Source organism: Rhynchophorus ferrugineus, unplaced genomic scaffold (genome assembly GCF_030347505.1).
Source record: "Rhynchophorus ferrugineus isolate W39M unplaced genomic scaffold, kcgeb_rfMv2 rfM7, whole genome shotgun sequence".
Classification (NCBI taxonomy): domain Eukaryota; kingdom Metazoa; phylum Arthropoda; class Insecta; order Coleoptera; family Curculionidae; genus Rhynchophorus; species Rhynchophorus ferrugineus.
Genome location: NW_027472586.1, coordinates 30,037,825 through 30,065,784, shown reverse-complemented (window position 1 = coordinate 30,065,784; position 27,960 = coordinate 30,037,825). Strand labels below are relative to the sequence as shown.

The following is a 27,960-nucleotide window of genomic DNA, read 5'->3' as shown; positions in this document are numbered from 1 at the left end:
AAGATAAACCAAATCCAACAAAAGTTGTTCGCGCACGAAAAACTTCAAAGAAAATGGTGACCTGTTTCTTCGCGAAAACTGGACATATTGCAACAGTGCCTCTAGAGGATCGTAGAACAGTAAATTCTGATTGGTACACAACCATTTGTTTGCCAGAGGTCTTCGGTGGAATAAGGAAAACAAACAAGAGACGCCGGATTGTTCTTCATCATAACAAATGTGAACAACATCCGTGAAGAACAAACTGCGTGGTCAACGATTTTCATCGCCCGAAGAAGCTATTGAAGCGTTCAAAAATCATGTTTTGAAGATACCTCATTCGGAATGTAATAAATCATTTGAAAATTGGTTTAAGCTTATGCAAAAGTGTATCGATCATCATCGTGGCAAGTACTTTGAAAAACAATAAAAATATATTCGCAGCTTAACTATTGATTTTTTTCCTATTCCCGAAATATAAATAGTGACCCTCGTATATCATATTTCTGTTGATGGGCTTACCAACCCATTGGTGCGCTTATTAAGGCGATATATTGAGATGAACTAATTCTGACGCTGGGCATTTTTTCCACCGGGACCGCCTGGATCGCGCGAGAATGCGCCTTAATAGAAAGCATGTCGTTCCGGATCGTCGATAGCAAATAACCGGCAAAGATTTCGCCGTCTTCGTAGAGAGCATCGACTGGTAATTGCCGACAATTACCTAACTGAATAACCAGCAGTTTGCGACAGAAATTGGCGGTTCGGTTTTTATCAAATTACCGCTGTTGGTTAAATCCTCGACGGGTTTTTAATTCTAGAGGGAAGCGCGCGCACGCGCCTTCTCTCTCTCTCCCTTTCGCGCTTGTCGTCCGCCATTTGTTAGTCTTGTGCTTTTTCTCACTCACTCATGATCATCGCACATCCACTATTTTGCCACTTTTATGCAATATTTAACATTTAAAAAAAGATAATGCAGGGACAGGAGGAGAATTATGTTAGATGTCACAAATTATGTTACATTAAGCGAATATTATTTAGTGTCCCACCGAATTAAATAAAAAACATTTGCTTATTTAATAATACTATAGCGACCTTGAGGCATGTCGAATTTTACATCGTGGAATAACGGTCTACAAAATACCCAGAAATATAATCCCAGATGTCGAACACGGGCGGGGTGCCAGCAGCGCCAACTAGAACCCGACAACGAATAGCTGGCGGCAACCCCGACACGTTTATCTGGGATGTTATTGAAGGGTATTTCCAATCATTCAGTACCCGACCATCGTTTGGTTTAGACGTGCCACCATCGACTGCCCAAGCCTCGTCAATAGGTAGCTCCGCTGCCATCCGTTTTATCATTTATATTTTTCAAATTTTTTTATATAGCCAATAAATAACGGTCGCATATTGTAAACACCACTGTTTCATTTCGTTTTACCTCCATTCACCGAGCCACATCACCTACCCTAAAATACTTTTTTGCAAAACTGAATCATGCTTTGATCTATCATCTGATCACTCACCATTCATTATAACAGTCAACTCAAATATTCTCAACAGAACAAAATCACTTTCTTTTCATAACACTAGAACTAACTGGCCATTATTTAGAGAGAAACTAGATGGTACGCAACTCCTAATAGCTCAACATATCAAAAATGTAGCTATATATCATCCACAATTACACAAAAAATAGTTAAAAAGAGAATACTACGAAAAATCTGCCAACAAGTTAGAAGAGAAGGAAACAAAGGAAAATTCAACAAGGCATAAATAACGAACAAAATCAAGAAATTTAAAAAAACTTAACGCCAACTGATACAACTGAATGTTCTCTCTGGAAACTAACAAAAAATTTAAAGAAATCGAATAGCATAATACACCCGTTAAAATTGATAAAAAAAATAAAAAGATAATGCAGAAGTTTCCTCTAAATAATTAAAAAAAGTACTTAATCTATACCCGTCTGAAATATCCGCAACAGAAGAAATTGGCACAGTTGACTTTCTTAAGATTCCGTTTCAAATACAACTGGCACATGAAGGAACTATTAACGAAGTAAAACAAACAATAATGAATGAAATTAAGCTAAAAAAAATAAAAGTGCATCAAGTTAATAACGTTTATGTTTAAAGCCACGTTACTTTCATAGCATTTGGAAAGTGGCTCAATTCATTATGATTAATAAAACAGGGAAAAAAATCAGAAGACGTCTCCTCCTCCTATCGTGCTATAAGTTTATTATTTGTGATCTCCGAAGTTTTTGAAAAACTATACATTAAAAGGCTTTAAAATAATTACACAAGACAGTAATATTATTCCAGACCATCAATTTGGTTTCTGTTATAAACACGGAACAACAGAACAAATACACAGATTAGTCAACAAAATTAACAAAAAATTTGGACTTTTTTTCAAAGAAAAACTCATATATTGAAAGTTGAAGTATGCAACGTACAACTACCAATGCGAAAAACATGGTAATTCAAAACTTATTCCGCAGATTGCCAGTGATTAACCTTTAGTGATATTGATATCATACCGAGTGCCGTGCTGACGGGAAACGGGAGACTCACTTGAACTCATAACGAAAGTAATTTGGTATACTTGGAATAAGCTCATCCTCGTTTTTGAACTTTGCTATGGTTGTAGTTGCTTCAATTACCTTGTTCGTCAACTTTTTAATAGCGAATATTGTTCCATTAGTATGATTATCAATCCAACCTTGGGCTGTAAATTGTGAAACCCAATGAATTTTGGAATTCAGTTCGATAAGTGAGGACGTCATTTTTATCGGTAATGAAATTGAACAATCCGTTAAAGGTTTTTGGCCATCATTTTGATTCTGAATCATTTTATTCAAATAATCTATATCATTATCTTTCATCCCTCATATGGTTCCTTCGCTCAAGCAAATTTTTTTGTGTGCAAATCTTTTTCTGACAATAACTAACACACCAAAAAAAGAGAATTATCCGATTTGTTACGTTGATTTTAAAATTATGCGCTTACATACATTTCGGCGATTAATTTTTATTTATATAGATAAATTTCCCTTAAAACTATTTATCTTTTATGAATTATAATTAGGTTAGTTATATAATATTACATTTATAATAATTTATTCACCACTTCAAAATTATTTAATGAAAATATACCATGATGTATCACTTATTAAAAAAGAAAAGGCACCTTTATTTGATTTTTCAATTTATTAATGAATTATAGATGTAAATAATTATTTGATAATATGTTAAGGTTACTCAAGTAATTATGTTCCAAAAACCTGATAAACCCGCAGGACAAGACAACATCAGATCTTACGGGCCTTTTTGGCTGCTAACTACGACATCGCAATTATTTGAGAAACGGTTGTTAAAATGTATTAAACTAATTATAGAAATACGAGGTTTCCAGTTTGGACTTCCAAATCACTGCTTAACATTCGACCAAGTGCACAGAATAACAGTGGTTGAAGAAGCGTTTTAAGAAATGGAATATTATCCTGCAATATTGCTAGACGTCTCACAAGCAAAATGAAAATTGTTACCGCGGAACTATTGTCAACTGCTGTACTCATATCTTTTTGAAAGAAATTTTAGTCTCGCATGAAGAGGAATTCTCAACACTTAAACCTATTTGGGTATGAGTTAAGAGGTAGTGTCTTGGGACCACTCCTGCATCTACTCTACGCTGCTGATATCCCAATAACAAAAGGAACAGTACTTAGAACATTTGCCGACGCCACAGCTATCATGACAACAAATATAGATCTTCAAATGGACTAGAGAATTAGGAGAATTAATTAAAATAATTAACGTTAACTTCAAGAATATGTTAATGCAACTATGCTGCTTTTGCTAGTTATTGTTTTTTTAGATTATAATAGTCGACAATTAGTTCAAACAGCTGTTAAAACAATCAAATTGTTATGACTTTCTTTATAGATTATTAGTGATATCCAGATGTTAATAATCGAAGGATCTACGACGAATTACCTCTAAGAAGTCCGCTCCGGTAGCAGCTTGAGGCGACGTAGCTTGCACCTGATAAGAATAAGCACAATTCATGTTCCTAGTAACTCGCGGCGTTCGAGAACGAAAACGAAACCGAAACGGATGACGCCGACGAAATCCCTCGACAGATGTCGCAAACGTGGGACGTGGAACGGCGTGTCCCCCCTGAAGACGACGTCCGGCGTCGTCGCCTTCCTCTCAACTCGACCCTTAACTGCACCAGGTCCTGCCGACGGGCGCGCCGCTTATGATGACGGCGCCGCGTATCGACCCTGGCGGCGGTCGCGGGGGATCCCGCGTGCCGCACCACGCCCCCGCCCGCCGAGGGGCCTCATTGGAGCGATACCGGCTCCTAGGACCACCTTTGTACGCCCGTGCCCGAGATAACATCTTTACGGCGTTCAGAACAGATCGATGGAGAAGACCAGCGAACGGTTGCCGTCTGCCTACGATTATGGTAAGGGGGGCAGAGGGGAAACAAGACAATACATTGGATGTTTGTTTGGTTATTCTATTTAAAAAAAAACTCACTACTTGACATCTGAAAAAATGAGTTGGGAAAGAAGTAATTAAATTTTTTTACATATTTTCCAGACTATTAATACATATTTTTATATAATAGTAGTGGATCCTGTTAACTTCGTCTTCACTACATAGTATAAAACAAAGTCGCCTTTTCTGTCCCTATATCCCTATGTGCGCTTAAATCTTTAAAACTACGCAACGGATTTTGATGCGGTTTTTTTCAATAGATAGAGTGATTCAAGAGGAAGGTTTATATGTATAATACATGCATAATATACTAAGGCAACATTGCTAATTTTAGAGGTACCTATTTTTTTAGGCTTATTTAGCAATTAGCAAAAACGCTGCCTAACCCTACGAGTTAGATCAAATTAATGTACTACAGTATTGTACACCATAAAAAGGTCTACAAAAAAGTCCGCGATGGTATATGTTTATCTTTTAGGGATAACCCACATTAACCATTTTTATTGTTTACTTTTTACGTGAGAAAATGGCTTATTTACGAAGCTATTTTAAGCAATACGGCATTAATCCTTATCGAATTAAGTACCTTAAATACAGTGTGCAATTAATATAGATCAATATGGTTCCTTACAGCATGTAAATTAAACAAATATTTTCGGAGATATTACAAATTTAAAATTTGCGTTTAAAAATGTGTAATGTAATAAAAATTGTATGAATTTAGATATTCCAAAGATAGCAGGAAATCTTCATAGTAAGTATAGGGGAAGAGGAATTGTTTTACTCCAAATTTAATGCGTGCAGGCCAAGGGCAGTAATGAATGAACCAAAAATACTGGATCGATTTTAATCATGTTTTCATTGAGTGACATAGGCATATATATTTTATGCCCGTGCAAAGTCGGAGTGGGCCGCTATGTTTTTATATACAACGTTCATATTTTTTCTGTAGTGTATTTAATTTAGTATCAGCATTGCACCCGTGCGAAGCCGGGGCGGGTCGCTAGTAGTAACATATATCTAACTAGCGAGCGCGTGATTTTTTGTAACGGCAGCGGTCGCGCGTAGCCTAAAAGACCTATGGGATTATACTTAAGTAATAAACACTTGCTAATCAATATTATTTAGTTTTTTTGGATAATCTGGAACATTTTTCGTTTTATAAGTTAAAAAAAAAAGGAAACAAAAATAAGGACAAAACATAATCTTTAGTGCCTGTAACTAGATATTAATATCTAATAACTCATAATAAAAAATAGAATTATAAAATCAGTTACCTGCATGAGATAAAATAATAATTTTTTTTATTATTTAATTACATTGTTACTGGTCGTTTCCGACTAACCTACAATTTGTCTTTATGATAACTTAAATCTAGGTATATAACTAGGAGGACCCATCGGCCCTATCTCAGTCTCTGGTGAAATAGTGCTTATATATGTCACTGCTGTAATTGTTATTATATGCACCTCACTACACAACACTACACAAGATCAGATGGGTTGATTCTTTTGAGTCTGTGTCTTGTTCTGGTGATATCCAAAAGCTGCAATACTTCAATATTCTCATGAGAATGGAGTCTTTCCTCATGCCCCCGTGCAATTCTCTTGACATACTGTGGGTATCTGAAGGTCTCGATGTAGGTAATCAGTCCTATAGTATTTGGATGCGCCCACAATACCTCTCAGGACTTTGTATTTTATCTATGTTACTCTTTGCAGAAATGCAGCCATCGTAATATTCTCCGTTTGTGGTATATCACAAGTGTAGAGTAGATAAAGCATTGGCCACAGTACACTTCTTTGTAATACATCTGCTTTAGCTTCTTTTGTTGTAGAGTAAGCTACTTCTCGTTTGACTCTGTGTACCATTTTAATAGTTCGGTGTGTTGCTTTGGTAACATTTTCTGTAGTTTATGAACAAGGTATTCATACCAAACCTTATCGAAGGGTTGAGTTACATCTAAGAATAAAGCTGAGCATACTTTTTTATTTCAATCACATCTGTTGTTCTGGACCTGGTCAATAGTTGAATGCTTGTTAATAAACCCAAACTGGTGTGTTGGTATTAGGTGTGTTGGTAACTGTTTTTTCGCTCTATGATCGGTTTTATTCTTTTCAACAGGAATTTTTCAAAAACCTTAAATATTTCTGGCAGCAGTGATGTAGGTCTATAGGCTTTTATTTCGTTTGGTGACTAATAATTAAAATAACCATCATCTTATTTCTAGTTTTCTTCAGAATCGGTGAATGCTAAGATAACGTTCATTGTAAATAAAGGTAGTATGGCTTCTACAAATATTTCTATGACATGGTGTGGATTGAATCTTCGATTGTGTCCTTTTTTGGCTGGAATTTTTTGCAACTTCCTTAGCTTATTGTGCTCTTATGTTTCTTTTTTTCCAAGAAAGAAGATATACCACCAAAGCTGTTTTATGGGCACGTACGACAAGTGGCTTTGTCAGAAAATCCAAATCGACTTAAATATTCAGGTAGGTTTTTGTCTGTAAAACAAGGAGGTATTTAATTTTTGTTCTTACGCATGGTATCAAGAATAGAAATCTTAAGATTTCTTGGCAAATCATCTACCAAAAGAACATTGGTGTACCATTTGTCGATCGTTATATTTCATACTCTACCAGAAATTGGTTTAATTAGCCTATTATTCACTAGCCCTTATTCACTACGTCTATGGCAGCATTACTCAACTAGCACAGACCTTCTGGCTGCTTGACGTCATAAAGCTCAATATTGAGGATCTAAAACGTAGGAGTGTCAACAAGTAGATATAGTTTTGTTCCGTATTTGTCGAGTTGAGATTTAATGTACTGCCTGAAAGAACATTTTCCTCGAAAACCTATCATCACATCATCAATAACAACATCTTCTCATATAGAATAAGACAAAAGGAAGTTTTGTGTAAATGTTTCTAAAGTATCTCTCATTGGTGCAGCTTTATTCAAAATACAACGAGAGGCTCATCAAACCGCAATGCGTTTAAAAGAAATGTTATTATTTTTGGTATCGTTTTGACTCCTGCGCCATGACTAAAACAATTGCGGTAACGGGGCACTCCCTGTGCAGTAAGGGTAAATTGTGTATTGGGAAGGTTGTGAAACTATAAGAATCTACTTAAGACATTATTTTCAGCGAAAATGTATTAATTGCCGTTGAATCGACTTCGCACGACCGCTTAAAGCTTAAAAGTACTTCGATTGTCGATAGGTCACCTCTCGGACTCACCGGTAATTGTTTTGTGAGTTCTGATGATGATATTGTAGCTGTCAGGTACCATCCGATCCAATACTATTTTGAACATTTTTAGTAAATCGTTGATCTGACAAAGACACATTTTATATAGATTTTGGACAATAGTTCTCTTCACTTTTGAATTGTGAGCACAACGCCTATCAAGTATTGGAGACCGGGGATAGTTGACCAAATATCAATGTATCAGTTCCTGGATCAAGGGAGCACTGCGTCTGTGGAGTCGCTCAATTTCATTGTGTCTTATTCACTGTTCTGTTTGATGTGCACGTTTCTTCCTAAGCCTATCTTCTTCATTTCCAGTCACTATCAAACGTAATGGTGACATACTAATACGACTATTGTTATTTTCTATTTCTCGCTGGTCAATGCAAGAACTGAGGTCTAGTGGCCATGAACAGTGAAGAGAATTTATCTATTGTTGAAGATTGTTGTAGAAATATTTAATCGTATCGTAGGTAGTTCATGGCTCGATTAAGAAAATTAAAAATTTTAGAAGTGACTGTATTTTCTAATGTATTTTATAAACTTTTTAAAGTGATAAAATAACTTCGGAATAATGATAATGTCGAAAAAAAATACAGATACCTAACAACCGATTTACGGTTTTCTAACAAATAATACGATTTGATCTGTTTTTTTATGTATAAGAAAAACTAATAAGCTCTGTTGTAACCTCTGTTGTAAACGTTTTTTATTTAACGCTAAGATAGACCGGAAAAACGGTGTTGTTTTCCATTGTCCGTAACAGGAGGACAATTCTCCGAAGATCCACCAGAGATAAAGGCACAGCAGCCCGAACCCGAAAGGATTCCCCGGCCGGTTGTATTTTTTTCCATCCTTTCCGCGTTCTTGTGCGATCGCTCATACAAAGGGACGAGCCCTGAACCGGGTCCCGATGAATGGGCCCCCGGGAGTCGATGGGAGGGACTGGTAATTCGAGCGGCGGACGGAACTGGGAGTTACCGGGGAGCACGTGTGAGAACTCGACACCTGGAGCACCGTACCGGGAGGAAGCGGTATCGGAGGGGTCGTGTTTTTTTTCTAGTCTCTCTTTTATTGCGTCGTTGAGGAACGGGGCCTCGGATTTTCGTGATACGATGCCGGGATGTTAACGAGCCTGCCTGCCTAATTAATAAGGGCTGATTTATTTCTGGAGAGGGTGGGGACACGGGTTTGAAATATGGCATCATCAGATGATATTTTCGTTAAAAAGGAAGGTAACATTCCTTTCTTTAAGATAATTTAATATATAGCCTTGACGTTTTTATTATCTCTGAAATGTTTTCGATTCAATCATGTTGTTACCACGACTAAGTCTTATTAGTGTCTTATCGACAGCAAAAGTTATTTACTTTAAGATGATTTAATTCGGTCGGCAATACGTGTAAGCTCTCAATTTACTCACATTATCAAGTTATCATTGTACATAATTCTGAACAGTAACAGGTCAATTGAAAAGTCCCGGCCTGACACATAGATGGCGCTACTTGAGTTAAATCCATATGTTTTTTAGTTAGCCGTATCCCTCAAAAGATGCGTATATAAATATGACAGTTGTCAGATAATTAGTTTGTGAATTATAGCATTTTGAATGAAGCAACTTTTGTTATTGTGAAAAAAATGGATAAAAAGGAATTTCCCGTGTTGATAAAATATTGCTTTTTAAAGATACAGTTGAAGCAAAAACTTGGCTTGATGTCGAGTTTCCGGACACTGACCGAGGAATATCAACCATCAAGGATTGGTATGCTAGGTTTAGACGTGGTGAAATGAGCACCGAAGACGGTGAACGCAGTGGACGCCAAAAAGAGGATAAAAATCCACAAAATGATTTTGTTGAAATTGAAAGAAATAACGAATAAAAACATTAAAAAATCTGTGCAAAGTGGGTGCCGCGCGAACTCACAAAATGAGTTGATGATTCGGAGCAGTGTTTTGATGAAGCGTAATAAACCCGAGTTGTTGTGTCGATATGTGACAATGGATGAAACATGGCTCCATCATTTCACTCCGAAGTCCAATCTACAGTCATCCGAGTGGACTGCACAAGATGAATCCGCACCGAAACGTGGGTTATGGCATCTGTATTTTGACTGAGCATGGAATAGTTTTCTTGACTACCTTGAAAAAGGAAGAACCATCAACAGCGTTACTGGACCGTTTGAAGGACGAAATCGATTGGATGGAAAAGAAACTGCTGTTTCACCAAGACAATGCACTGTATCACAAATCAGTGAAAAATGGGCTTTGAATTGTTTCCTCATCCGCCATATTCTCCAGATTTGGCCCCCAGCGACTATTTCCTCTTCTCAAATCTCAAAAGAATGCTCGCTGAGAAGAAATGTTCGTCGAATGAAGAGGTGATCGCCGAATCTGAGGCCTATTTTGAAGCAAGGGACAAATCGTTCTACAAAAATGCTATCGCAAAGTTGGAGGATCGCTATAATCAGTGTCATTAAAAAATTTATTTTATTATAGTAGACCGGGGACTTTTCAATTGATTTGTTATAATATGAAATCCTTTGATATCCAAATTTTAATAAAAACAAAATAAGAGGATCTGACAAACAAAAAACACTTCGGAATTCTTCAGATAGATGACAGTGAAAAAGGTTTATTTGAGGAAATTAGGAAAATAGACACATTTAAATTATCTAAAATACTAAACTTAGAAATACTAGAAGTTTTATCCAATTGTTATTAACAAGTAGTCATACTGTTTCATAAAATGTTTATTACACGATATTGAAATGGAAACTGAGTGGTTAAAACATAATTAAACCAAATTATTTCATTTTAAGCAGTGTTATTTAATATTTTGTGTTACTCTCGGTTATTCCCATATATTTTGGAACTATTAAAAAGTTATGACAAGTTTTGATAAAAAACGACTAAGAATAGTATGATCATGTAAAGTTATATTTTACATTTTTGTCGAGAAAACAAATCAATATGTCAGCTTTATCGAAAGGTATATACTGCTATGAAAAATGTTAGTGAAGAAAAAGACAAAAAATTGTTCTGAAACAAAATGACTGCTATTAACTCATCTGGTTCCGGAGACATGGCATATCATCGTACTAGAGCCAATTATAAAAGTTGGTAAGATTTTTCTGTACATTTTTGTAGTATTAACTTTTGATTAATTTCATTAATTTACGTTAATTTGTCCATCAAAAGTTAAAATGAATATTGCATACAATATTAACAGTTATGAAATAGTTTCATAGAATTTTAATTCCCCATTTGTTGGGCAGATGTTGGTTCCAACCTGAGATATAAGACAATGTAGAAAGAATTATTTAAATGAAAGCCATAGAAAACAAATTACAAATGAGTTATCTGCAAAGGCGAGATCGAAGAATAAAATAAGTAAACAAAGAATAATACAATTTTATTTAAAAATTTAGGTGAAGAAATTGATCTTTTAATCAGCCTGGTGTATTTGTTGTTTTTGTAATATATATTTTAGATGAATAATATGGATAAAAGCTAAGGACTATATGAATACATAAATAAAGTAATGAAAATATACGGGAGTTAAAATTATACTAACTACATAATTTGCACAGATGGAACATTATGAATTATTAACAATAAATTTGTAGACATTTAGAGCATTGTTATAAATTAAGGTGTTTAATGATTAATGGAATAAGATTAATGACTATATGACATTTTTCTAATTTTTAGAACCTTGAATTATTTTGATGATTTACTTTATAGACCTAAGTTTTGGAAAATCAATATTTAATATAATGATTGTAAATACATTCCATTTACAAATTGTAAAAATAAATTACCTAATTATGTTCGTTATTCTTAAGCATGTACATTAAACATGTTTAAGTTAAATCTCAATTTCAAAATTGTTTTAATCATATATTCTCTGTTTTAATATACAAACATATATTACTTTATTAATTATTCCATACTTATATTTATAACATAAAAGTAAAGAAAGTTCATGTATATTTTTATTTGGTGCTCTGAAGATGTTACAGTTCTGAAAATAATATTACTAATAATACTTTGTTATAATGTTCAGAGGCGTAGTAATTTAAACTTATTAATACTTTATTAATTATTGAAAGTTAATGGAAATTAGATTTAGGAATATACAGACATTTATTATTTTAATTAATGTTATGTATCAAATACTTTTGTAATCTTATAATAAAAATACTGTGAAAACAAGTTTTAGTAACAGAATATTTTTTAAATAAGTCCCTTTATTCTTTTATGAGAGAAACACGATTAACTTAAATATATTGTGATCGAATTTCGGCTACAGGGCAATCACTAGTACGAACTAACATTTTTCATTGAAAATATATTATTTCCCCGCAAAATATAAAAATGTGTCCCCTCATAAGAATTTTAATTAAACCCATCGCCGGTGTTTTGAAGACGACGACGACCCGAACCGACACCGAAAAAACAAAAGAGCAATAATTACGTTCCCAACCTGTCCCCGGCGTTCCCTTAATCTCCTTTTTTTCCGCCCGTTTTCGCGGAGTCGCCCTATTTCGGGACCCTCGCTCTCTCGCCAATCTTCCTCTCGTTGTTCGGCTTTTCGGGTTCTTTTTTTAATTCGTTTTTCGTTCTCTTGCGGCCGTCGTTATACCGATGGACCCCAGAAAGATGAGACTAGGCGATGGCGGCGAGGCCCCCGCATCCAAAAAATTTAGTGACCATAATTATAGGGTCGCGATATTTAATTACAGATGGAAGTTCGAGAGCAGCTTCAAAGAATTGACCGTGTGAACGCAGCTTTTGTTTTTTCCATCTGCCGTCTCTTTCTGTTCCGTTCCTTCTTCTTCGGTCGTTTTCTTTTTATACAATATATTTTATCTTCTTTCTCCCTCTCTATCTCTCTGTATATATATATATATATATATATATATATATATATATATATATTTATATATATATATATATATATATATATGTGTATATATGCTATTATATATTATATATGTATACATCCTATTATAAATTAATTAAAATATTTAATATGACATTTAATTTAATTTAATATTAAATTGATATCAGCTAAATTAGATAATATTAACATCTCTAGTGGGATTATTGAAGAAACCTATACCTTTACTTTACTTTTTATAATAACTAGTGATCGAAATTTGATTTTGATTTGATTTGATTTGAGGACTAAATTAAAACTGATATGTATTTTCAAAATAAGATCAGAAATGTATTTTATACATAACATTAATTCAAATAATAATTATCTGAATTTTAAAATATATTAAAATTGATGCAAGATATCTCAAGGACTAACTTATTTTTTATTAAATTAAATCTATTTTGCATTAACTTTCAATAATCAACAAAGTATTAATAAGTGTAAACAAGTAAGATTATTTTCAGAACTGTAGCAAATTTAGAGCATAACACATTAATATTTATCACTGCTTAAAAATTCGTAATTCATAATTTCTTCTACTTATCCTATCTATGCAAATTATGTCCCATCTATGAAAATTGTGTAGTTTATTTCTTATCTTTTATTCATATCTGTCACCTAAAATATATATTTAAAAAACAACAAATACATCAGGCTGATTAATAGAATATTTCTTTACCTAAATTTCTAAAAAAATTTACTTTTACTAATTTACTTAGCTTATCTTTAATTTGTTTTCTATGATTTTCATTTATTTATTGCTTTCTACTTTGTCTTATGTACCCGATAGTACTTAACAACTCAGTAAAAAATGAGGAGTTCTATGAAACTATTTCATAACACTACTATTCTATGCTACATTCATTTTAAGTCTGGATACACAAATAACATCATTTAAAATCATTTAAAAATATTTTAACGTAAAAAATAAACGTTCACTTAATTTTAATGAACACTATCATCTATCCTAATGAGTACTATCCTTTATTTTATAATTAAAAAAAACCTTTAGCCCCAGCGACGTTCGATCCTAGTACATTATTTTCGACGAGCTAAACCCTTAACCTACACGACTAACCGCAGAGTTTGCTTAAATAAATTTTTTTATATATATTTTAAAGTCTTCTTTTACCAACTGTGGGTTTATCTGGGCTGGGCCTAAAGTTTAACGTGGGCTCCGAACCACGGTCCTCAGCATTAAGTCTACCGACTGGCCAGTGACCAACTTCAGAAATCATCCCAGAAGACATCCGGTTTTACCCAGCCTAGTTACTGGCGTGACCAGGATCCTATTCCTTTTCGGATATTACATTCTTGCCTAGAACATTCACAAATTTTAAACAATCACAAACATAAACTTTCGACCATGCCCCAGCAGGATTCGAACCCGCGGCTATCGCAACAGTAAGAGGACCGTCCCATCGCATTTACCACTGTGCCACCAAGCCGGCTTGCTTAAATATTTTGTGTCACCGATCTCACGGCTATTCCCAGTTGCTTGATTTGGGCGTAGCTCGTTTTATTGGAGTAGATTTATTTGTAGCGCATATCACATGTAAATATTAGGCCTAAAAATTCTTCCTCGATATAACCTTTAACCGTGCCAAATTTAACGCCCCCAAGTGCCTCAGTTTTCTTCAAAAAGGGAGGCAAAATTTTCTCTAAGCCGATTAATTTATAACATAGATATTACTTAGTTAGCTGAATTGATATCAATTAATATTAGCGCTGGGAACAATCGACTGAAAACAGTCGAAAGAGTCGATAGTCAAAAAACTAGTGACTGAAAATAGTAATTACTATTTTCAGTCAAGTATGATGTCAGACGAGGATGTACGAATCCTTTTCGAGATAAACGCTTGGGCCAGTTAATTTTATATGTGGTTATATTTTCCAACGGTAGTATAAGCGAGACGGATATGTTTAAATTCCTTCACGAACTAACTTTAAAAAAATAGAAGAAAAAAAAAATACTGAATACTATTATAATAATTATACATAACATGCAATTTATAATTTAATATTAAACGAAGTAGAATTACTTTTATATTTGAATGTTCTGTGGATCTGTAAAAAGGAATGGAAACTTTCTATGGAATGGAACCCCACAAATGTTTTATTGTATTGTAATATGTTAATTACTATTTTTAAATAATATACTATAATAAATATGGACAATATAATAGAGTCTAAACAAAACCTAAAAATTACAGACGTATAATAACCATAAATACTATATAAATATAGAAAAAAATAAAAACATTAAAATAAAATAGAAAAAAAACTAATCCATGACATAATTAAAAATGCATCATAATTAAAAATGATCTGAACGAAATGGTATAAATGCTTTATTTATTATTGAACGAAAATATTTTTTAATGAAAATTAAGAGATTAATCGATATATCACATATTATTGCCATAAAAACAGTCCAAATATTTTACTATTTATTATTACCAATTTTAATCTTTTTACCTTATTACATTAACAATCTCGAAAAATATCGTACCAAAATGTCATAATATTAATATACATTATATTGTTACAATATATGTTTACAAACAAACTACTAAAAAAAATCATAAAACTACATATATTACATATAAATCTACGTAAGCATAAATTGGGTACATTTTTATCAAGGTCGCGGCTAGGACGACAAAACCAGAACGTTAAAAATCAGTCGAATGAAACAAGTAGGATCAAAAATAGTAACTAAAAGTACGACTGAAAACAGTTGACTGAAACAGTCACCGGTAAAAAGTAGTAAATCCAGTCGAAGCAAAAACAGCGACTGAAACAGTCGATAGTAAAAAGTAGTCAATTGTTAGACAGTCGATAGTCAATTTCAGTGGATAGTTCCCAACACTAATATCTAAAGTAGACAATATTAATATCTATTAAGGGATTCTTGAAGAAAGCTATACTTCTACTTTACCTTTTATAATAATTTTAATATCTCTCTGTTAACTATTTTGAATAAAACATCTTCTAATAAGTTCAATAAATAAATGGAGTCCATTAAAAAAAAATTATTTAAATAAACATTAATGCCAACTTGGTGGCACTGTAGTTGGCAGGACAGAACTGTCTTCCTACTACGGCGATATTCGTGGGGTCGAATCCTGCAGGGGCATGGATGTATTTTATGTTTGTGTTTAAAACTGCAAATATCTTTAGGCAAGAGAACCATCCCAGCCATGCGGGTAATCAGGCCGGGTAAGACCGTATGTCTTCTGGGATGATCTCTGAATTGGTCACTAGTCAGTCAGTAGGCTTAATGCCGAAGACCGTGTTGATTACTAGTTCATGTAAAATTGTGGAATATCAATAACTATGACAAATAAAGTTCTGTAACAATATAAAAGTGTACAGTTTGGAGGAAAATAAAAGACAAATAATCGTGTTATTTTTTTTAATGATAGGACTGAACGATCATCATCGAAACGTTCCGTCTCGACGTAATCAACGGAGCTTCCCGATAATTTGTTGTTATCTGCACGTGTAGATAATCTTCGTGTTTATCGAGCGTTCATGTAAAAATCACGAACATTCTCTTCCTCCCCTCTGCCCTCCCTAACACCCCGACCGCGGCCCGTCGAAGAAAAGAGCAGAGCCAGCACCGATGGAAAAAGCGAACAGACGAACTGGCAAAGGCTGGCGGTTTAATTGCGATCGTATCTGATCGATATATCTCATCGGGACGAAGCGGTTATTAAAACAGTCCGTGCCGTACCGCAATTTGTAATAATTATTTTTAGCTTAGCATTCGCAGGAGAATTACGATCTTCTACGGTCGACGTCTACCTATTTGATATATATGAGAACGCGTATGATTGGCTCCGGTACCGTGTATCCTTTTTAATCAAGTCGAATGTTTGTATTAGATGAGATTATGCGAAATTCCTGTTCGGGGCGGGTTTTCCAATATCAAGCTGCAAGAATATGGTTCCAAACTTGTTGATGCTCAGTATGTGAACTTTTTTGCATAACCATACTTGAATAATAACGAATTAACGCAGCAATTAATACTAATAATTAAGTATAGTGTCTAATATAATGTATTCTGTAATTGATAATTATTTCAATCGTCCTCTAACTTTTCAATGCCTTTTTCATAGCACAATTGCTGGTTACACTCAGGCTGATAATTCGTAGTAATTTATTTTGTTTGAACAGCTAATACAAACTGAATAGATTTATTCGAAATTGTCAATTAACCCATGCTTTTTTAAATTGAGAGATATTTCTCCAATTTGGATATTTTTCGATAAATTTTTGCAACTGTGGTATGAAGATACTGTCATCGGACTGAATAGGTCGGTTGTTGTGCAACCAAGTTACATTTACGGGTTACATCGTGGAAGCTACATCACCAGCATTAACTAAAGCCTCACCAAAGTCAAATGGTAAAATTTGAGGAGGCACTAAAAATTGACAAGTAGCAGAATTTGTAATCTATATAAGCATTGTTAAAGTGACATTTAAACAATTAAATCTTTTAAAATAACATAACACAAATTTCATAATTTCAATTAAAGTAATTTAATTATATGCCGAATTAAAATAAAAGATGAAAGGGGTGGTTTGAACCCCCTTTGATTCCGAAGAGAATTCGTGTTCAGAAGTTACATAAAAAGCTTTCGTTAGTTTTTTGGGATAAATAGAATCCTGTTCGTGCATTACCCCAAAGTTGGAAACTTTTTGGTACCCAATTACATAGCTCAAAAAAACAGTAAATTATGTAAGTCAGTTAGAAGCAGAAGTTTCCATCTTCATTCTTCCATTTGGTGGAATTAAGTATGCAGATGCAACAGTGTATCCTTCATAACTCTTCCAACGTGTGGTCGAACGTTGTCATGCAACTCAAAGGATCACTTTGCAGCTGTTACTGGTCTTTTTGCGACTAATATATCGTTCCTTAACTTTTGTTCAACTAATACACTACACCTTCCTGATTCAACCATATGCACAGCAAGATAGCAAGGGCAAGAATATTCCGCTTCCGTGCCAATGGGGACGGACTAATTCACTCTCATGGACTAATTCACGATTTTTTTTATATTTGGGACGGTTGTAGTAGATCCAGTTTTCATTGGCAGTCACAATATGCTGCAGAAAACGTTTATTTTCTTGCCTGACACGCAATGAAACCACGCCGTCAAAACCGTTCGAAAAGGAATTTTCATTAAATTCAAGTTGTAGCTGTTTTCCTTCCTTTTGAATCTTTCCCATCACACATTCACATCACACTGTCCCTGTGAATCCTCTTTGATCACGAAGAGACCTCGTGTTCATAAATTAGTCAGAAAAGTATTCGTCAGTTTTTTTGGGATAAATAAGAAAATTGCTCATGCATTACCTTTAAATTGGTTTAATAATAAGTTCAATTTATTATCGTAACTTCTAAGAACCCACTGTATACCTCAGAAACCCTTAAACTCATAAATATAACAAAACAAGCAGGATCAATAACATTTAGACATCAATGATAAATAATGTAAACCAAATAAAATTCTAGACATTCATAAGTTTTACCAGGTTTAAAATTCACTATACCATTTACATGTAACTGTGTAGTATATTGATCAAAGCCTGCTTGATTCTGAGCGATGCAAGTATAATATCCAGAGTGTTTTTCGTTAACATCGTCTATTGTTATTGTGCTCTATGTCTATTGTAACTTTTTTACGCAGTTGTACGAATATGCCGTCGTCATCTCCTACCAATTGGTTATTGTGAAACCATGTATATTCAAGGCTAGATCGCGCTTATGGATGGAGCAAATTGTTGAAGCTACATCACCAGCATTCACTGATACATCACGAAAATCGAACGGCAGAATTTGAGGAGGAACTAAAAATATTATACCGTTACAATCTTGTAAGGATTTTGGGAAGGTCGAGGAGTGAAGAACAACATGCAAACTAATTGAGACCAAGTAATACCGTTGACAAGCAACTCCGTTAAATAACTTTTCCAGCACTGTTTTCCACCAAACAGGTATAAGTTCCCGAATTTGTTTCGGTGACAGCATCAATGGTTATTGAACTGGCTTTTCTACCAACTTTGGTGACCTGAACCCCATCGACGTACCCGATATATAAATTATAAATTAATATTATATAAATTAATCGGCTTAGTGAAAATTTTACCCGCTCTTTTGAGGAAAAGCTGGGCACCTAAAGGCGTGAAAATTGACGGGGCTAAAGCTTATAAGGAAGAAGAAATTGTAGGTCTAAAACTGTTTGAGCAATATGCGCTACAAATAAGTAAATTCCAACAAAATGAAATACCAAATCAAGCAACTAGGAATAGTCGTCAGATCAGTGACACGAAACATAAAAGGCTCTGTTTTCGTTGGACCTGACTGACGCGCAGCCAGCTTCAAGTGTTATATGCTAGATTATTCGTCATTTCTGTTCTATGTAAATCAAGCACGCACGCACAGTTTTTAAAATCAAAATCTCACAGAGCTGTGCCGAAAATGTCGGAATAACCGAAGTTATTCAAATTTAAACAGCGTTGTTTCAAATTTTGTAATACTTTCGGTTATTTCAGTAAAGTTGAAACTATTAAAGAGTTACCGCTAGTTTAGGTAAAGACCAATTAAGAATAATATAATCATGTAGTTAGATTTTACATTTTTTTTGTTGTGAGAACAAATTAATGTATCTGCTTTATCGGAAGGTATATAAAAAAAACCAACATATACGAAAATTTCATCCTAACATATATTAACAAAATTCGAGAATAATAAAAATCATCTGTCTCTTTGTTTACTTGGCATTTAGATTTACAAGCAGTTTTTAATTTTATTTAATGCCTGGGGAAAACAGTACAGCTAAGAAAAATTGTTCTTGCTTTAAGAAGTGATAGTAATTGATATGGTTCTGAATATATAGTATACTAAAGGTAATTTAAAAGTTTATTAAAATATCTGTGTGTATACTAGTTGTGTTAACTTCTAATTCATGTCAGGTTATTATAGCACTAACCGAATATTACACGTTATAAATACGTTAATTTGTGCACCAAGAGTTAAAATGAATGTTGCAAAGAATATAAACAATTATAAGTAGCTTAAGAGATTTTTAATTCCTCATTTTTTTGTGAGTTATTAGATCCCACGCGGGATTTAAGATATCTCAGAGAGCAGTAGATAAAAGAGAACCATAGAAGAAAATTAAAGATGAGCTACCTGCAAGGGTGCGATTGCAGATTTATATAAAATACATAAGATGACAGCTTGATATAAAAACATCTACTGATAGGAAACAATTTATTAAAAAATTACTAAAAAAGAATGGCAAAAAATGAAAAAACAATGTATATGTGTAAAAAATGTATAAAAATGTAGGTAAAGAAATTATTGTTTTAGTCAGCTTGGACTACTTATTGCTTTTCAAAATATATATTTTATGTTAGAAATATGAATAAAGGATAAAGATTATATGAATACATAAATGAAGTAAAGAAAATATACAGCCGTTAAAACTAAACTTACTACATAATTTACTTTTATAGAACATATAGGACAAACAGAAGAAATTGAAATTGAAATGAACTTTTAACAGTAATTTTCTAAATATTTTAAAACAGTGATAGGTATTAGGTTATTTAACAATTAATACAATAAGATATGTAGCTATATGAAATTTTATTCTTTTAACCTTGTGTCAATTATTTTGACTATTTACTACCGTCTATTTCTTCATATCGTCCCTGTTTTACTATAGAAACATGTATTATTTCATTTATTATTCCATTTTTATGTTTATAACATAAAAGTAAACGAAGGAAAAAAGGAAAAAAACATTTCTGAAAATAGTAAGATTATTTTATTATAATGTTCAATGATATAGTCATTTAAACTTACCAATACTTTATTTACTATTGAAACTTAATGAAAATTAAATTTAATTCAATACAATTTTAAAAAGGTTAGAGACCATTTGTTCTTGAGATGGTCTTACTGTAATTTTTAACAATTTTCAAATTACGTTGCTGTTAACTAATAATAGCAATGTCATTGTGAAACGGTGAATGTAAAACTAAAACTGTCTTAAAATTTATTTTGATATGTACTTTTTCTCGAGAAATTTTCAAAAATTGTCTGGTTAAAGTTATAAAAAATTAATAATATTATAATTTGGTGTTAACGTATTTTTAAATACCAAACAAAAGAGATTTTCAAACAAAATTTCATTTTCCGGTTAGTTGGAAGATCCAACTTGATCTAAGATTGAGAAAATTGTTATATTAAGATGAAGAAGTATATTGCTGTAAAATTGACTAGTAATGAAATGCTGCCAAAATAAACAGTTTCCAATTTAATCTACCGTCAATATGGATTCCGAGGTATTTCACTAATTCTGCTTGAGGAATTGGACATCCATTCAGTGATATAATTATTAAGTTTTTATTATTTCGCCGCAATGCAAAATTAACATGAACAGATTGAGAGCACTTGTACTTTTTCTACTGCCCTAGGCATATATATGTCCTTTGCCATAATAATTGTGTCGTCAGTAAAGGTTCCAAGTAGTGTTTTTTTTGTCGTTGTTGGGATGTCAGCAGTGTATAGCAGATACAGGAGAGGTCCCAAAACGCTACCTTGTGGAACCCCAGCCGAAATAGTTTTAAATGTCGAGAACGCCATATCTTGTGAGACCCTAAATTTTCTTCCGACAAGATATGACTCCAGCAATTGACAGTAGTTACGCGGTAACAATTTGCTCATCTTATAAATTAATCCCAAATGCCAAACCCGATCAAAAGCTTGTGACACATCCAGGAATATTGCAGGGCAGTATTTCTTTTCCTCAAACGCTTTTTCAATAGCCGCAGTTATTCTATGCACTTGATCGATTGTTGAGTGGTGATTTCAATAACCAAATTGGAAATCTGTTATTATTACAAAATTTTTAACACGTTTAAATATTAGTTTCTCAAATAATTCTGATATTGCAGGTAGCAAGCGAAATGACCTGTAAGATTCGACTTGATCTGCAGGTTTGGTATGAATAAAATGGACTTTCAATAAAATACATTGTACTGATTTTTCTATACTCGATGCTATAGTCATACTTTTTCTAAGTAGAACAACATTTATCTATAGTAAATTATTTACTTGTTTATTACCAATTGTAAATAGAAATATTTTTACTCTAATGATTTAAAAACAAAATTCTCGAACAATCCTCGAAGATATTGCTCGGAGGCCAAAAGCACAAGACTGATGAACGTAGGAAAATGTGCCTTGTGATTTTGCTGTCAGTGTCAGGCTAGGAGTTATATATTTGTGTATCTACCGGGTTGGAGAAGGTTCTTAGGGTTAGGAAAAATTGTACCGCGACGATGGAGAAGCTCTAAATTATAGATTGCGATGGCCGCGGGCAACGGGGCCGTGTCCGGGGGGTTTTGGGGCTCCCACAACTGGAACGGTGCCGAGCCACCTCCTGTCAGATAGAGAGAGATTAATTTTTGGGTCAGTTTTAATCATAGGGGCCTACAGATTCAAGCTTCCTTTTTTTCTTTTATTTACGATACGGACCTGCGGAGAACTATTACACATTTAATTACGGGTTGCAGTTTTGATGTATATATACTATTAGGATCAAAAAATAGTAAGATTTTTTAAATAAAACTCTAATGATTTATTTATTTCTCTGCAATTAATTAGAATTAAAATACTATGATTTTATGGTATATGTTTTATTCTAGACCTAAAATTATTTCGTCTAAAAGGAAAGCAAATTCTGTTTTTTTTCTGTTCATCTGGATCGACACGTAACAAGAAGAAACATACTAAGAAAGCGTAAAAAACTTGAGCTTTAACTGTGTAAATCTAAATTATCCTCAGATAACATGCTGTGTAAGTCAGTTCTTAGGTCTATTTGGTTGTGTGGTATTGAATAGTGGGGTAATACTAACAAATTCAGTATAACCACCCTTCAAAAATTCCAAAATAAAGTGCTGCGTGCCATCGTTGACTAGTACGCCAGTAATAAACTAATGCAGCACGAAATCCCCTGGAAACCATAAGCTGATAGTTTTTTGGATAATATAGGATAGTAATTAATTTATGTACTATTTTATAATTTTACATAAAAGATCACTAATTGAAGCGATCTTTTAAATGTCATTGTTTAACATAAATCCCATCAAATACTTATAGCCTATTGCGTAGATTGTAGAATGTTAACAGAATAATAATTAAAAAATGTAAATAAAAAATGTAGAATGCAGTGAGAGAGATGTGTCATATTTTATTTGTTGTTATTCAATGATTTTGTTGTTATAGGCTATTTATTGTTATATTTAGTTTTATCAATTGAAAAGTATAATTCAGGCACCCTTTCGTAGAACCACTGACCAGGCACCACTAGAATATTCTGAGATCTGTCATGTACGAATAAGAGAAAATTGTTATATTTAGTTGTATTTTTTGATCGACGATTTTATTAGCATTTCTTTACATAGGATAACAGTTTTAGGAACAATTTAGTATTAAGTTTTACTTCTAACGATTTAAAAGTAGTAATTTTGATGTCACTGATAAAAAACGGTCTGGAAGACTAAAAAAGATCAAAGAAAATAATGAATTGCAAAACTTACTGGACAAGACCACAACTTAAAATGTCGTTAGATGCGATATGAAATTTCTAAAAGGAATGACATATTTCGAACCGTTCCAACATGCGGTTTCATTGCTTGTTAGTCAAAAAAGAACAGTGTTCTACTTGGATAATCTTAAGTGTAACAAGTCATGGGTTAGCCGAGGAGAGCCATAAAGTCTTGCTGTGCAGATGGTAGGACCACCAAGATGAAGAGTACTAAAACTAGTTAAAATCGCCTTAAACTATTACTACACATGTCTATCGATGCCAATTCATCACCAAAATAATCTTATCAAAGATGTCTTAGAAAGTTACGTAACAAAGTTAGGAAAGATACACTGTTACAGCTTAAATAGAATGTTGCTGTATAAAGTGTACTTATCAGACATAGTACCTTTTGGTTATTACCTATTCCGTAGCTGGACTGGTACACTGTTTCGTACTTCGCCAAACATATATGGTTCTTTGGATAATGTATCGCCATGTTTACAGAAATATGGGAAAAATTGTAGAAGATGATATGAATATTTTGATTAATACCCGTATATATCGTACAAATTTTTCCCAATGAATGCCTTTTTGAAAGGCATTAATTGCAATGCTTAAGTATACGTGCAAGCACCTAATAATGCAATAATCAATTCAAAGATATTCACGGACGTTTAACTGGAAAAAGCTTTACAACTTACGAGAGTATTTAATTGAGAGCATTAACCTATAAAAACAGAAACATTTTTAACAACAAAGTTGAACAGACTTCAAATAATAGATAAGGAACTCACTAAAAAATAAAAACTAACCAAACTAAGATCTTTAACGCAAAAGAAAACGTTTTAAAATAAAATATGTACATAATAATCATTGTAATAACTAAATAAAGATAAACAAAAACCTTATTTAACCTATCTACTACACGTATTTTATATTCTACTATATACAAACAATTTAAAATATTATTTTAACTACGACCAACTAATCACCTTGAAGTCCGTGCCGAGTACCAAATTAGATTTATTTAGTTCGTAATTTAATTTTGTGTATATGTCATAAAACTCTATTAATATTTTTATATTGTTTAGGCTCGGCACCGACTTCACACTGATCAGTTGGTAGTACTTAAAATGGTATTGTAAATAGGTAAATAGGTTTAGCTGGGTATTAAGCTAAATTGTATGTATATAGTAGAATATAAAATACGTGTAGTCGATAGGTTAAATAAGTTTTTGTTCTTTTTTGTTTATTTATTACAACGATTTTTAAGTACATATTTTATTTTTAAACTTTTTTTTTATATCTAAATTTGATTAGATTTTACTTTTTAGTGACTTTTTTATTTATTTTTTGAAGTCAGTTATTTTTCTCTTTTTAGTGTTAGATATTTACTCAATAAATTATGCATTTGTTTTGTTAAGTATTACAATGGATAGCCCAAGTAAAAGCAGAGCGCGTGTGAATAAAAATAGATTGATTTAACAAATGTTCCAATCAAACTAGAACATAAGAAGTTGCTGCCCTGTTGGGAATCGAACTCGCGACCTCCGCGTGTGAGCTTAATGTTCTAACCATTACACGTATTTCCGACGTCCCATATGATACGTTTAGTGTTTAAAAAGCAAACTGACTGACCTTTACACTGAACTACTTCCGATTTATCGTCACATCAGTTCAGCAATAACATTATACACCAGTATCTGATTATTTTAGATGAAAAACATGTGGAAATATTGTACGTGCCTTTGAAATTTGAGGGTTTACCATGATATCTCCCCTTCCCTCAATATATTCTGATTTGGTTCCAATGGCAATACCTCGGATGTGCACACTTTCAAATACGAAATGTGTGACTGTGATATCGGAATGAAGTGAATGCTCTTGATCGATCCGCTAATTTTAACTGGAGGAAATTATTTCACAATGATCGGTACCGTCCATGATAATGTCTAATCTAAGCAACTTATGTTAAAAATAAAGCCACGATCAAAAGTAATTTTATGAAGATGTGATAAGCTTTTGAAACTGTCATCTGAAATAAGTAGAGGTGTATTGGCGCAATTCTACCACCATAGTTACAAAATGCGTTGATTGCTAGAAAGTGTCAGGATAGATAAGAATCGAATAATTCAAAATTCAAAATACAATAAACATTGAATAATGCCTAGGAGTAACAGAAGTAATAGTACTAATAAACAAGATGACGATTTTATTATTTTTGTGAACAGGGACGGTGATCAAAAATGAGTTAGAGTTAGTCATCTTCTCAAATGATAAAAGCAGAAAACTTATCATCCTTGAACGCTATCCAACCATAACAAATGTCTATACACTATAATATAAGTTTATTCTCATTGTGACCTGTAAAAATAATGTTTTCTTTAGCAGGTTTTACTCATTCCTCAACAAGAGGCTATTTGTTTGAGAGTTAAAATATATACATTATAAATATATACAATATAGAAATCCTTCTTTCACTGATTAATGAACTAGGCTGCATTAGTTCTAACAGGCCAGTACCTTGGCCTACCATAGTAAAACACATTTTTTGGTAAAATTGTTTTTTTTTATTCAACATAATTCCGTTCACGGGTAATAGATTGATTATAGCGACCCTCCAACTTCGATACCATTTTTGTTGTACGATTTGTCCTTTGCTTCAAAATAGGCCTCAGTTTCGTCGATCACCTCTTCATTCGAAGAAAATTTCTTCTCAGCGAGCATTCTTTTGAGATCTGAGAACAGGAAATAGTCGCTAGGGGGCTGATCTGGAGAATAAGGTGAGTCAGGAAGCAATTCGAAGCCTAATTTATGGATTTTGTACACGGTGACACGGTGTCCTGGTGAAGCAGCACAGTAACAACCTCTTTTGGGCGTTCGCTGAATTTACCGTCTTCGGTGCTCATTTCACCACGTCTAAACTTAGCATACCACTCCTTGTCGGTTGATTGTCCTGGGGCAGTGTCCGGAAACTCGGCATCAAACCAAGTTTTTGCTTCAACTGTATTTTATCCCTTCAAATAGCAGTATTTTATCAACACGCCAAATTCTTTTTTATCCATTTTTTTCACAATAAAAGTTGCTTCACTCAAAATGCTATAATTCACAAACTAATTATCTGACAAATGTCAAATTTATACGCGCATCTTTTGAGGGATAGGGCTAACTAAAAACATATGGATTTAGTTCTAATAGCGCCATCTATGTGTCAGGCCGGGGACTTTTCAATAGAGCTGTTATTCAATTTACGTGTATTATATTTATTATTTACATTAAAACGCCTGACGGTATTTTTTATTTTAAACAATAATAGTGAGAATGATGTATTTTGTCTTTCGTCTTTTAAATACATGCCAGATAGTGTAATAATCTAGCAAACACATCTCGTACAATATTTTTGAACACCCCTCATATATAGAGAATCTAGGCTGATTGTATCAACGCAACTTATAAAATGTTTAAATAGTAATTAGGACAGTGTCCTAGTGGTGGTATACTAAGGAAACAGGAACTGTCGTGGACCTTATTTCCCATTTATTCCCGGTTAGTCCTAAACGAGAACATAATGGTACATCGTTAACAACCAAACTAGCTCGCTAATAAGGCCAAACCCGCCAATTTTTTTTTCACGGCCCCATTCATTTTTTCCCCAGTACTTGTCATGTGAAATGTCCATTTATAATGCAATTATCAGTTCATTATACGGCCTAGTCGTTTTCGCGTTACAGATCTGATATTGCTCCGTGCAGTGTTTTTGTGCTTTCGTGATACGCATTAATCTAATTGAAGTAGAGTAGGTTCAAAATGGTGAAGTTGTTGCGTCATGGAGTAGTTAGCGGGGCTATGAATTAATTTTGATGGTTTTCTAAAAGATTTGTTGTGAGAAAATTGAGTATATTACTGATTTTAAAATGTCCTCATAGCTAAAGATTAATATTACCTCTTGAAAGAAGTTTATGGAGTTTTTCTCATTACATAGAATCAATTGTAAATAACCCGAGAAACACTACTAGTCTCTCGATACAAGTTCGAAGTTTGATGGTAATTTTGTATAGTAATTTGCTGTAGTAACTGGAAACTTGTTAAAAATGAAGAATGACTGTACCGGAAGGAAATTATTCATTAAGAGCTTTTTCCAGTTGATCAAAGGATTTTGTTTTAACTAAAAATATTATGTCAGACAATTTGAAAAAAACGACTAGAATTGAAAAATAGGAAAGAGAGAAGAGAGTGTGAGAAGTTTTAATACATTTACTGTATATATCAATCATACCACTACTGATAATTACTTCTCTCGATCTTTACAGAATTCTACCAACGAAATTAAGACATTTGTGAAGACCACTTAACTTAAGATTTTCAATGAGCAACTACTGATACCCAAATAATAATACAACTTTATAAAACACATGTTTCTAAACACCTTTTAAACCGATTTACCTACATTTTACGTATTTTAGTTGCTGAAAGTGTATTTGATATAACTTTTTACAACCATTATTTTACAACCTGACATTAATTAATGTCATTAATTATCTTAAAAAATGGGGAAAATGTGTCAGATAATCATATGCAAAATCAAAAACAAATTTACTCAGAAAAACATTAATTTACTAAAATACGAATGCTCCTTTTGCATTTCCTTTATATTATCT

At 33.2% G+C, this 27,960-nt stretch overlaps 1 protein-coding gene across 2 annotated transcripts in view; it reads right to left on the bottom strand.

The window, feature by feature from the left end:
* Nucleotides 1-27,960, bottom strand: part of Sp8 (Sp-like zinc finger transcription factor) — a 253,427-nt gene that overhangs the window by 87,618 nt on the left and 137,849 nt on the right. Inside the window, exon 1 of one of the 2 annotated variants that reach the window (XM_076409688.1) lies at nt 3,984-4,175. The exons of the other annotated variant lie outside the window; for it this stretch is intronic. Within the exon in view, the coding sequence (XP_076265803.1) occupies nt 3,984-4,055 (72 nt within the window). The 5' untranslated portion in view covers nt 4,056-4,175. Of the gene's footprint in view, nt 1-3,983; nt 4,176-27,960 lie in introns of those variants that run through there. 2 annotated transcript variants of the gene reach the window in all.